The sequence below is a fragment of the Tachypleus tridentatus genome, chromosome 6 (assembly GCF_004210375.1).
Source record: "Tachypleus tridentatus isolate NWPU-2018 chromosome 6, ASM421037v1, whole genome shotgun sequence".
In the NCBI taxonomy this organism is placed as follows: domain Eukaryota; kingdom Metazoa; phylum Arthropoda; class Merostomata; order Xiphosura; family Limulidae; genus Tachypleus; species Tachypleus tridentatus.
In genome coordinates this window covers 160,121,232-160,135,004 of record NC_134830.1, presented here as the reverse complement: position 1 = coordinate 160,135,004, position 13,773 = coordinate 160,121,232, and the positions used below count along the sequence as shown (strand labels likewise).

At 35.9% G+C, this 13,773-nt stretch overlaps 2 protein-coding genes across 15 annotated transcripts in view; one reads left to right on the top strand and one right to left on the bottom strand.

Moving 5' to 3' along the window:
* LOC143254286 (uncharacterized) overlaps positions 1-5,942 on the bottom strand; it is a 130,931-nt gene extending 124,989 nt beyond the window's left edge. For 5 of the 13 annotated variants that reach the window (XM_076509191.1, XM_076509199.1, XM_076509196.1 and 2 more), the window contains exon 1: positions 927-1,262. The gene's annotated coding sequence lies outside the window, so the exon portion shown is untranslated. Of the gene's footprint in view, positions 1-926; positions 1,263-5,855 lie in introns of those variants that run through there. The other 8 variants (XM_076509194.1, XM_076509201.1, XM_076509197.1 and 5 more) reach the window with 4 other exon arrangements.
* The window catches only part of LOC143254288 (uncharacterized), a 79,867-nt gene that overhangs the window by 6,072 nt on the left and 60,022 nt on the right, over positions 1-13,773 (top strand). Inside the window, exon 1 of one of the 2 annotated variants that reach the window (XM_076509219.1) lies at positions 5,487-6,080. The exons of the other annotated variant lie outside the window; for it this stretch is intronic. Coding sequence (XP_076365334.1) covers positions 6,042-6,080 — 39 coding nt within the window. The 5' untranslated portion in view covers positions 5,487-6,041. Of the gene's footprint in view, positions 1-5,486; positions 6,081-13,773 lie in introns of those variants that run through there. 2 annotated transcript variants of the gene reach the window in all.

The following is a 13,773-nucleotide window of genomic DNA, read 5'->3' as shown; positions in this document are numbered from 1 at the left end:
TGACGCACGCTCACTCGCTCACGCACACACGCAGCGACACACAGAAGCTGATTGATGAAAACAATTCCACCCGTGGAATATAAAAGTCATTACAGCTCGCAATTAAATCCTCACCATGTATATATGGTAAAACTACGTATTGGTAACAATTCATTGATATATTAACACGACCACGAAATGCCTTGTACGATACCCGCTACTTGCGTAAGCGTAAGAAGTGAATATCGAGAACTAACTTAAGCGTATAGACAGTCTTTACGATTACTGGCTGTGTAATTACGCCAACGGCTGGATACAGAATACACTCCAAACAGTTAATTATCGGAAACTAGAAAACGCAACTCAAGTTTTCATCAAACTCCAGTTTAAATGAAACTCTGCACACGTGTTGTTGTTTCAGAACAGCTTCACGGCTTCTTTTATGTAGAATAAATACTAAAGCTTGATTGAGAAAACAAGATAAGTTCCGAGAAGTTGTAACTGGTCACTCACACGAGTTACATATAGATCGCTGAGTGGACGTAACTGAACTCTAGTCAGCTGAGCCGAAAGTAGCTAAAAAAATACCAGAAATATATCACATTGTATAGGATTTGTAAACCACGATATTCTATGTGTATTTCATACACTCCGATGTTTGGTGAATTCTGATGCACATAAGACATGCATCACTCTTCATGTGTAGAGATCCAACTGCAGTTTATATATGTTTAACTTCATAAACATTTAATTATCAAAAAACAATGATATATTATACCAATTAACTGCTTATTTTTGAACGAATTGTTTTAACTCCACAATCAGTTGAGGATTTCTTTAACGGAAAGAGGGCACGTCACTTACCTTTTCACTTTGTCTCTCAGATCTGGGTGGCTAAGTGCCTCTCGACCTTAAACCCCGTGGGTATGAAGATACTTCAAGCTTACCTTAGAAGTCTGGGGAGTTGTATTTCACGTGAACCTCGGTCAAGAAAATCCCAAAGAAGTTTGGTGGGGAACGGATGAATTCGTTTAACTTACACACTCACTCTCTTCTCTCTCGCCGCCGTTGGTGCACGTAAGCAAAATTTGGTGGTTCAAATCTAGTACGCCCGAAACTAGGTATGTGCTGAGAGCTTATGCCGTGAGTAAATAGTTTTCATACTGGAAGGTCACTAACGTGCTTTATACTTCCCCTTAGGAAGGCAATGATTGAAGTTCACAGACACAGCCCACCTCCTCTGACCGCCTTACCTTCCTTACACAGAGTGGTGTCGAACAAAGGCTCTCCCTGCTTCAGCTGCTGTGCCCTCTGTTGGGCGATACCATTATAACTTATGGGTAACTGGGCTTACAACAAAGTTATCGTAATGGTTTTTATCCCGCTATCAACATATAAATCAACATGGTCCCTCAACGTAGTTAAATGGTAACTACGGTCGGCATTTCCTCGTGTCGTTTCAAAAGTAAGTACACTGTAAGTCATACAATGAAGTTGGAAAGTTTATCAAGTGTTATCAGCGAACCAATAAGTTAAGTCCAAGATTACTTCCAAGTTGTCTTCCACGTTGCTATAGAAACAGATAATGGAATGTTTGATAAAAAGAAGGAAAGAGATTACTTCAGGAATTTTCATTTAAAAAAATATTTTTTTTCCTGCAAAATGGAACTTGTAGATAAATTCAATTAGTGGTTGCTTAAGGCCACTCATAAAACTTGATATTAACCTAAATATGAAACTTAAAAATATATTTTCGTGAGATTAACAGTTAACCCCCTCCTCCCCAAACTTTATAGTCCAGTATGTGAAACAACGATACACATAATACCGCGGAAGGATCATTGGATCTGGCTATAATAATGTAAGGCATAATCCAGAGATCATTCGAAAATGGATCTCATTTTGATTAACAAATGTTGGATAGTTTAGCTACCAACAACTGACGTGTTAACATTTCACTAAAGAAAGCTACCACTACAACAACTGTGACAAGACTATATTTCGTCTGTCACCTTATATAAGTATATACACGTGCATCAGCATTTCTGATTACGTGGTGTTCACTTCTTGTGATACGTAAATATTGACGGATAACGCGACAACCTCGGGAATTCAGAACGAAATCTCTTCTTTTGAAAGAAGACAACTTGATTAGTTGAATATTTACGTTTTCTTCTTTTACAATGGCCAACGAGTTATTGTTCTTCTTTTACATAAGAGGTTATGATAGCGATCTCCATTCTTAAAAATATAACATCAACCTTAGCGAATTTTTCAATCAATAAAAAATAAACTTTTATTGTGTGTGTGGTTTATAATACATTGTATTGAATGAAGAATAGATTAATAAACAAACAAACTGCATGTTTAATGTTCTTACGCGGTTGTCAGATGAATCACGTGCGCGGTGTGAGCCATGCAAACGTAAATACGCAAGAATAACAAAATATAGACGAATAGAGGGATAAATTAATATATATAAGATGCACACAAGAACGGATAACAATAAAAATAAGAAACTCGATATGTAGATGGACGCGGATTGTGGCTGACATAAATGTACTCTTAATGTCTGGTGTAGAACACTTAATTTATGATAAAACTTTGAAGAATGGACGGCAACTGCCTGTTGTGCAGATACAACTATAGAGAACAAAGAATGTAGAGATGAAAATTATTATATGTTCCAAGAGTGACTGTGAACTAGAAATATCTGCACAGACCTGGAGAGTACCAACCTGAACACACATAAATAATTGTGTTTATATATATATATATATATATACCAACCTGAACACACATAAATAATAGTGTGTTTATATATATATATATATATACCAACCTGAACACACATAAATAATAGTGTGTGTTTATATATATATATACCAACCTGAACACACATAAATAATAGTGTGTGTTTATATATATATATATACCAACCTGAACACACATAAATAATAGTGTGTGTTTATATATATATATACCAACCTGAACACACATAAATAATTGTGTTTATATATATATATATATACCAACCTGAACACACATAAATAATAGTGTGTGTTTATATATATATATATACCAACCTGAACACACATAAATAATAGTGTGTGTTTATATATATATATATACCAACCTGAACACACATAAATAATAGTGTGTGTTTATATATATATATATATATACCAACCTGAACACACATAAATAATAGTGTGTGTTTATATATATATATATACCAACCTGAACACACATAAATAATTGTTTATATATATATATATATACCAACCTGAACACACATAAATAACTGTTTATATATATATATATATATACCAACCTGAACACACATAAATAATAGTGTTTATATATATATATATACCAACCTGAACACATACATATACAGTAGTGTGTATGTGTATATATAGTACACATGTATACTAATCTCAACACATAAATCAGTAGTGTGTGTATTTACACATACATATATATATATATCAACCTCAACACACATAAACCAACATCTATGTATGTATACCAACCTGAACACACATAAATCAATAGTGTATGAATATATATATATACCAACCTTAACACACATAAATCAGTAGTGTGTATATATATACTAACCTCAACACACATAAATCAATAGTGTATATACATATATATATATATATATATACACACCAACCTCAACACATATAAATCAGAAGTGTGTATTTATACATATATATACCAACCTCAACACATAAATCAGTAATGTGTATTTACATATATATATATATACCAACCTCAACACATAAATCAGTAATGTGTATTTACATATATATATATATACCAACCTCAACACACATAAACCAATAGTATGTGTGTTTCTATATACATATATCTATGTATGTATACCAACGTTAACACACATAAAAGCAATAGTGTGTGTGTATTATATATATATACCGAGAGAGAGAAAGAGGCTTCAAACCACTCATTGATTATCCACCTGGTTCTTGAGAGTACAGTGAGTAACGTCGGATTGGAGAACAAGAAACTGTGCTACACAACAAATCAGTTTTGAACAATAAGTTTGAGAAACAAGGCCAATACACTGCGGAATGCGTCATCAACCTATAATCTGTCGTTGAAAGGGGGATATTTCTGAAAGTGATTGGTCTGTATGAAAAAAAACCCCAACAAGAAACGACTTACACACGAATTGTTATCGTTATATTGACATGCACTATAACAAAGCAAACAAAGCGTGTCTCGCGGTTTATCCTCGTGCTCAGAGCAGGACAAAGTATAATGCTTAATATACCTTACTTTCCCATAATAAAATTTACACAACACATTCAATGTATGCTGTAGGTAAGAGCAGAAACAGAAAATCCTAGTTAAACTCTGAAATCAGTTTTTGAATAAACTGAGTAAGTACACATATCTTATATATTTGTTTTAGGTTTAATTATAAGCCAAATACATATTATTTTATCTCACGCTGAATACTAAAACCTATATAATGGCGTATATACTTTAAATAATTATTTAGCCTGTGACGAATAGGGGGCAGTGAAAAACGGTAAAAACTGAAACAGAAGAGACAACAGACGCTGTTTGCTCTAAATTAAACAGGACAACGAGAAATTCGACATTTCATTTTAAAGATGGTTCTTTTGTTTCGTTCATTCCCGATTCAATGCCAACAAATTTTATAAGTTATTAGAAGAGCGAAAGTTAAGCCCCAAAGGAAAACAAAAAAACAGTATTTATTACGTGAAACAACATCAATGTGGCGGGAAAATGGGATATCACGTGTTTCTCTCTCTAGTGACGTCATAACTTCAGGAGTGTGGCTTCTGTAGGCAAAACTATTTTATATGTGATATAAGTCGTTGGGCAGTTATCGTTTAGACGAGACCAAGGGTCTGGATTGGTAGGATTAGCTCAAGAACGGAGCTTCGGCGATGTCCTATTTGTTATTATCGAACCATTTTATTTTCTATTTCTCTTTAGGGTTACAAGTATTTGGCTGGAAAACATGGACGTTCAGGAAAATATTTCCTCTACAGAAAGACCAGGATTATTTGTCTCTCACTTTTCCATATGAAGAATTAACAGTGTGGAATAAGGTGTTCACCAAACAGGCTCACCTTTTCACCTGTGGGGACGTTATAAAGGTCGATCAATCTCACTATTCATTTGTAAAAGAGTACCCTAAGAGTTAGCGGTGGGTGGCGATGACTAGCTGCCTTCCTTTTAGCCTCACATTACTAGTTTAGGGACGACTAGCGCAGATAGTTCTCGTGTAGGTTTGCGCGAAATAAAAAACAAACAAGTGCAGAATAAGAGAAGTGAACCGATAATGCAGTAAGCAGACACATTAAGTAAGGTGTATACATATGAAGGGTGTCGGAACAAAAAGACAGGGGCCACACTTTTATAACAGAAACAACATCAATTCGTCCTACCTCGCCATAAAGTTGCGTACGAATTCCTGAAGTATAATTCCAGTGTATAATCACTCATCGCAAAAATACAAAGTATTTGAAACAAAATGATGTTGAACTGTAAAATAATAATAATAATAAAAAGGAAATCCAATTGCACTTGCGAATTTTTTATTTTTCCCTGAGTTATCCCAACGAATTAAAGCCGTCAAAAATACGCTACTCTAGTTGTAAAAAATGCGATCAGTTATTCCGTGTAACCACCTTGAGCTATGAATGCGACTTTCAAATCGTCGCGTTCTATCACTACGTCATAAAACATTAAGTTATAGTCCAAGGTTTCGAGAAGGTTTTATACTGAGAACTCGATCAAAGACTGTCGCGATCACTTACTTAGGAATAGTCGGGGACGGAACGTTTATATATAAGCTTTGAGTTTACCTTTCATTTGATGAATTCCTTCTGTTCTCAGCTATAGTATCGGTACCGAGTAGTCGTGCATGTCAGTTTCAAGTACACCAAATTTCAGTGAGAAGTGTGCGTACTGTGCAATAGACAGCGCTACGTAAAACTGGCGTGAGGCGAACTGAAAACACGTTGTGTGCTAAAGCCGAGAAGAGACTTTTAATGGCTACAGAGGAATCGGTTTTCTTTACTGTTTATAAGGTATGTGTTACTATTCTTTACAGAGTACTAAATACAAGTACACATACATCCAAACAAATTTTTTTATTTAAGTTTATAAAATGAAACTTGCGATACAGTATTGTTTTGTCTTTAAATCTTCACTTCAGTTTTCCATCGTTATTTTAGCTATTACTGAAGATAAGAGAGCGTAAAACTTAATTTGTAAAGTCCATTTTCGTTTCGTGGAAAGTCCTAAGATTTTTGTTCTCGGAAAAAACAACAACAAACTATTTCACAGGCTACTAACATTCTGTCCACCATGGAGAATCAAGGTTTGTTTGTTTTGAATCAAGCGCAAAGCTACACCATACGCTTATCTGTGCTCTGCCAACCACGGTATCGATTTGTTTTGTTTGTTTTGAATTTCGCGCAAAGCTACACGAGGGCTATTTGCGCTAGCCGTCCCTAATTTAGCAGTGTAAGACTAGAGGAAAGGCAACTAGTCATCACCACCCACCGCCAACTCTTGGGCTTCTCTTTTACCAACGAATAGTGGGATTGACCGTCACATTATAACTCCCTCACGGCTGAAAGGGCGAGCGTGTTTGGTGTGACGGGGATTTGAACCCGCGACCTTCGGATTACGAGTCGAGTGCCTTAACCACCTGGCCATGCCGGGCCATGGGTAGCGAAACGCAGTTTATAGCGTTGCAAGTCTGCAAACATACCGTTCTGCCGCTAGAGGGGGTATCTTTAAAGTATCGTTCTTTAAAACAATATACAGGGTATTAAAAATACATTTTTAAAAGATTAACGACTCTAATAAATACATTTTGTGAGGATTTTTAAAAATTTACATAAAACTAGAAAGTTTTTCCCATCCAATGAACAGTGACGGAAAGTTCCTTGAATTTCTATTTGCGAATCAGACTTACGCTGTCACCTGAACGACACCTTATTTACGCAACGTGCTCAACCGCCAGAACTGACGTTCTCTGTGGTTCAGACTTAGCCGCCCCTAATTTTGAACTGCGGACCAAAGGGCAGGAAACAATCTCTCAAGACCCGTCCCCTAAAGCTGCTACTGTTAACCGATAACAATGGGACTAACTGTCACTTTAATAACGCGCCCACAACTGATAATGCGAAGCGAGTTTGTAGCAAGCATCGTGTAACGTGTTCGAGACCTTCAGAACGCTAGTCCGACAAGCAAAACATGTGTCTACGCATCAAATTATTCATATAAGTATTATGGTATAATTTTAATGGTAAGTCAAATAAAGTTTCGCGTGTCATTCAGTTTAATTCTAAAATCTGATAACCAACCACTGAAATAAATGAAATATTCAAATTGAACAACGCATGAAGCCATAGGCTACAAGAAAAATTACCAATCGCAGAGCTGTATTTTGTGACATTAAACTAATTAGGCGTAAGATTAATTAGTATAGCCTCATAAATCGACCGCACACGTTTATAGTAAATACATGATTAATATATGCTTACAGTAAATGCGTGATCCTTTGATTAACTTATTTTTTAATACGAATCGCTGTACCAAGATGATACATCAATGTATTTCACATCTTTATGTTTATCGTAATGGAGATCTGTTATTGGTCAATTTCTGTGTTTGCGTACCAAAGGTCCAGAAAAAAGGAAGTAAAAATGGCTTGGCTAGGATTCCTGATTTTGAAATTCTGACCCACGGGCCAGACGGCGGCAACAGCCAGCCAGCAACACCTGACGCCACAAAGACTCTGTTCGGTTTTTTGAACTGTATAAAGATACTGTTACTTCTCTGAAGCACTCACAACTGAAAACGTGAAGTGCATTCAGCGGCACCACTTCTCGAACCCTGGACTTTATGACATACATGCTAAGCATTAGGCCATACGTAGCCTAATTAAAAAGAAAATACTGAAACTTTAGTAGTATTTAAGTAAAATAATGATAAACGATAAAAAGAAATAAAATAAAAGATATTTATCTAATGGTTGACCTGTCTTATTTTCCACAGAAAATTCCCACCATCCGTTCCTGGTTATAATATTCTATGCTATACTGTTTGTAAATAGAACATTGATATCTTCCTACAAATATCATTGTGGAATTAAAATAATTAAATGAAGTACGGAAACGTTTGTTGTTGTTTGTACACACCACAATTTTATTATACACCAAACTACCAAAAGTAACAGGGTGATACAGTGTTGTTTTTTTTGGTTTTTGTTTTGGAATTTCGCACAAAGCTACTCGAGGGCTATCTGTGCTAGCCGTCCCTAATTTAGCAGTGTAAGACTAGAGGGAAGGCAGCTAGTCATCACCACCCACCGCCAACTCTTGGGCTACTCTTTTACCAACGAATAGTGGGATTGACCGTCACATTATAACGCCCCCACACTGAAAGGGCGAGCGTGTTTGGTGTGACGGGGATTCGAACCCGCGACCCTCAGATTACGAGTCGAACGCCTTAACTCATCTGGTCATGCCAGGCTTGGGTGTTACATGTAGCAGTAGCTCATCTGGTCATGCCAGGCTTGGGTGTTACATGTAGCAGTAGCTCATCTGGTCATGCCGGGCTTGGGTGTTACATATTGCAGTAGCTCATCTGGTCATGCCAGGCTTGGGTGTTACATGTAGCAGTAGCTCATCTGGTCATGCCGGGCTTGGGTGTTACATATAGCAGTAGTTTCTGAATTGGGAAGCACGGCCAGGAATAAGATAACCTTACATTAAATTGTGTGTTTAATTACAAATTAGTATACAATTTAACCCTAACATAATAAACTGCAAATGGTCTTATTAAAATAGGTATAAATTGATATGTTAAGCTCACATTAACTTCGAAACATACAATTTAGAAGAAAAGGTACTTCACAGATGTCATTAATTCATTAGTAATTACTTTTTGAAATTTATGAATCACGTTTTAAGACATTTCTATAGGTTGGCGAGGCTCAAACGTTTTTGTTCATATCAAAAGAACCTCAGATTAAAAGAATTTGGGAATCGCTGATATATAGAATTTCTTGCACGTGAAATCTGGTATAAAGTCGAACTGCGCAAGCTTATGTAAATTACATCAAAAAGACGTATTTTAATTTCATAACAACTCTACGAATACGAATTCAGAAAATTTGATGAAGTTATTATTTTTATGAGTTTCTGAAGTAATTTTTTCAGTAAGTTTTTAGAAATAAATGTGTGTGTGTGTGTGTGGACCTTATTTTTGCCTCTACATTAACCCTAAGCTAAACGTGGTAAAATTTATTGATTAACCAAACAGCTAGAAAGGAATTGGTAGAAAAAGTAGAAGACGGAAAGAAAAAGGTACCCACTGGTCACAATGGCTGAATCGGACATCAAATTATAATAATGTAATCAAAGATCAAAATAAATGTTAAGTGACCAGAACCTAACTGCAAAAATAAAATGAAATATTAACACAAACATTGGTTGTCCAAAGTGGTAGAAACATGGGTCAATATAGCGAACAGAGTCAAAGACCAAAATAAACCTTAAATAGTTAGAGTTGTGGAGTCAAAGATCAACATGATAACAGAACCACAAACTAAAGTAAACATGAACTAGTCAAACTATAGAGACAAAAATGGCAATAATCAATGGAAAAAAATTGGTGTAACTAAAGTTGATAAATAATGACACACAAAGTCCAAATTTTAAAGTTCAGAATGCCCACTAAATGACCAAAGAAGGAGAAGTTCCAAAGAAGTGGAGACATGGTGTCCAAAATCACATAAGGTGACAAGATAACTGGAAGCTAAAGTTTTAAAATAATGCATAAAAAAGGGTAGGAAGTGAGTACTAAAACAGCTTCGAGTGAACACATTTCGAGTGACTTATCCTCATAACACGAACACATTTTATTAGATACGTAGAACCTCAACAGACTCTAGAGAGCTCTGCTGTAACAATATACTTGTTACACAGGAAACATAAATAACGTACTAAGCACTTTACAGTACACAGGTTGTGTAACATAACCAAAGAATTGCACATAAAATATAATATGTTTTCCAGCACACTGAATACTCTGTTCAATATAATAAAAGCCTAGCATTAAACTGCACGTGAAATGAACTGCCGAACATTTCTTTCTTGCTGTGAATCTGTTTACGAGCTGATACGCCTTGCAGTAAGCCAGCCAAACAGATAAGCCCCTCTCGCCCATAAATCTCATACATAGTAGACTTCCGCTTCCGGTGTATGCTTAAATATACTTGCAATGGGTCGTTGAGACACTTGAAGCCACTGTCTGTAGCTGTATGTGTAATAAAACAAAGGCGTTAACTACACGCTTTACTTTGCGTACTCTAAAATAAAACGTTCACTCAACAAACTTGGAATTAAAATTACAACATCATAAGAACTGATGGAATATGGATGAGCGGACTCAGTAAGTGAAATGAATAAGTAACAATTTGCATCTTTTATCAGAGCAACTATAACATCACTGAAATATCAGAGGTTTAAAGAAAGAATTTTCATATTTTATTGTGTTGATAACAGGTATCGTTACGTGTTCTATGATTAGTGTTAGTCTTGTTTTAGGTACAAATTCATTCCTCATACACCTTTTACAGGTCACAGATGAAGGAGAAACAAAACGAAATAAGAGTTGTCCATGTTTTCTTTATTGAAGCGCTCAAGTCGAATTGCTCTGGTTTATTGAAGGTCTATTCAGTATTTCTATTTTATCGCTCGTTTTCGTCTAGAGAGGTCGTTATTGTCGGTAAAAAGAGAAATGTCGAGATGTAGAATTTATTTCCACTTCTTTGAGCTTCCTAAAAACTGGAGTTAGTGTTTTTTACGCTTCAAGAACATTCCCTACGGGATATTACAAAGCTTTCTTAAAAGATAAGGTAAGTTAGACCTGTTTGCGACGTATTATATTGAGGGATATTATAACTAGAAGTGTCGAAAGACAAAGAACTGATAAACGTGTCACGATCCTATGGGAATAATACATTTCAAATCTCTCTTTTTCCTTTTATTTTTATTATTCCCCCCCCCCATCGTTGCAGTAAAACAATACGAGTCAAGGGTTAGCCCTGTAATAGAACTTTCGATTTGAGATTCGAAACCGTGCAATAACACAGAATATACCCCATACTTTATATTGAGGATATGTTATTAAAATTCTCTGGTCGTTTTGGCTACGAGGGTTGAAGGCATGTTAAAACTCTCCTTTGGTTTTGGTTTCGATGACTTTTGTTTTATTATTTACAAAACGTAAACGTAAATATTTATGGATTTATGCTGCTGTTGTTGTTTTGAATTAAGCACAAAGCTACACAATGGGCTATCTGTGCTATGCCTATCACGGGTATCGAAACTCAGTTTTTAGCGTTGTAAATCCGCAGACATACCGCTGAGCTGCTGAGGGGGGGGCTGGATTTATGGAAAAACCCGATTGAAGTGAATGAAAACGGAGCACAAATAATCTTCAGCATAAAAATCAGTCACGTGATATATACAATGCGTAAAACACCATTTAGGAACCTGCTCAGAAAATTTCCTGTAAAATTAAATTACATTAGAAACTCTTAAAAAAAGAAATAACCTATTATGTGATACAAATGATGAGACAAGGTCTTTCTTAGAACATCATTATTTCTTCTGGAATATAAGTCGGAATTTGTTCTTTGATTAACAACCGATCAATAAGTTGAAAGGCATAATCTCTTTTTAACCCTAACGTCAGCAGTGTTTGGTATCAGTTTGAACAAGGGCATAAGAAAAAAAATGTAAGCTATACTGTTTTTTTTTTTACTCGATCATAGTGTTCAGTATAGGTTTGCTTTAATAACATCGAAAGGTATAATGTTCTTATGTAAGTAGTCCATTAAAAAAAACAACCAATATCAGATGTTTAATACGTGCTTTCTGCATAATTCTACGTTACAGAACCAGGTGGCGAGTTTCTTCAATTTCTTATTATAACAAATGCACCTAATCAACTCTCAAAGATAACTCATAAACCTATTCAGTTCTTTTACTTATTTTTTTCGAGAGAAGTATATCTTAACTGTTTATGTACAAGTCATCTATCAACTCTGTATTCACCAGATCGATTACCGGTTTGTCTCTGTCTCGTGCATTACGAACCACGAGTGAATCATGATTTAATTTTGTGTTATGATAACTTCAATAACGTATATCAAGTAATTATATCTTCAGGAACACTTATTTACATTCAAAATTACAGCGCTGTTACGACAGACACACATACCATTTGCAATATGCGTAGCTATACATGTAGGATATTTCGGCTGCCTTTTACTTACCACAAATAACCTATATTTATATAGGTTGCTGATGGTGAATAAAGGACAGTTCAATACCATAAGTATGAATTATTTAGATCACCAACACAAACGCCTGGTCTTCTCCGATCAGCCCTTGTCTTTAAGGCTACTGATGAGGGGCGGAGCTACGGCCTCAGTGTTTACAAGTAGCGAATCCAAGAAAAGACTATACGTCACCTTTCCTTCTCGACAAGATTCACGGTTTAGTTGTTGAGAGGAACGTCATCAAGTGTTTTAGTTTAATGAGTTCAAAAACTTGCGTGTGATATGAAATCGTAGAAATTTTGTTAAATCTTTTAATTTACACTAAAAAAGAATTATATACGTATATAATGGTTTTTTTAAACAGTTTTTTCGTGTAGTTACGTTACAAAATGTTTTCTTAAGAACTGAAAACATTGATGAATAAATGTTTGTTTCTTTTTGGAATTTCGCACAAAGCTACTCGAGGGCTATCTGTGCTAGCCGTCCCTAATTTAGCAACGTAAGACTAGAGGGAAGAAGGCAGCTAGTCATCACCACCCACCGCCAACTCTTGGGCTACTCTTTTACCAACGAATAGTGGGATTGACCGTCACATTATAACGCCCCCACGGCTGAAAGGGCGAGCATGTTTGGCGCGATGGGGATGCGAACCCGCGACCATCAGATTACGAGTCGCACGCCTTAACACGCTTGGCCATGCCGGGCCTTGATGAATAAATACAATATAGAATTTCCAATTGCAGCCTTACCTCCAACAGGCGAGTTTCAAGTCGATATGGCTTTCACCAATGAAAGAAATATTGGAGCATAAATTATTCGATAAAAGTGGCAGTGCATTATTGAACTTCTTACCCAGTTAGAGAATTATATAGTTTGGATTATTCCACAAATATTCCAAAAAACAAAACAAAAAAATGTACGACGTATTTTCTTCCCTCAACATTCCCTTCCCACCCCCACAGTCAGATTTTCTCCCAGTTAGGGGATATTTAATAACAACATTGTAATATTTGTGAGATTGGAACTTACAATGGGCAGCACCTCATCTGAGTAAGACGGTGTTTCTTTATGAGGCTTTCTTTAGCAAAGAGGCCAAATCATCATCCTATTCAAGAAAGAGGGCAAAAGCAGTACCATAGAAATCCAAACCCCACAAATTGTACGCCTAAACTCATAATAAAACAACTTTAATGTCTCACAACGAAAAGGCAATGAAACATGGGAAAACATGAGTTAACTAGATTTGCAATAAAGGATACTCCACCTGTCCGAACTGAGATAAGAAATTAATTAAATAAACCAACCCAGGTTTGATGAGTGGAAGCCTTGCAGTATGTTGATTGACACTGGTCCTACAGTAACTACAGTTTGATCTTAACTGGAAATGAAAGCTTAGAAATTGTCTCCAGCAAGAG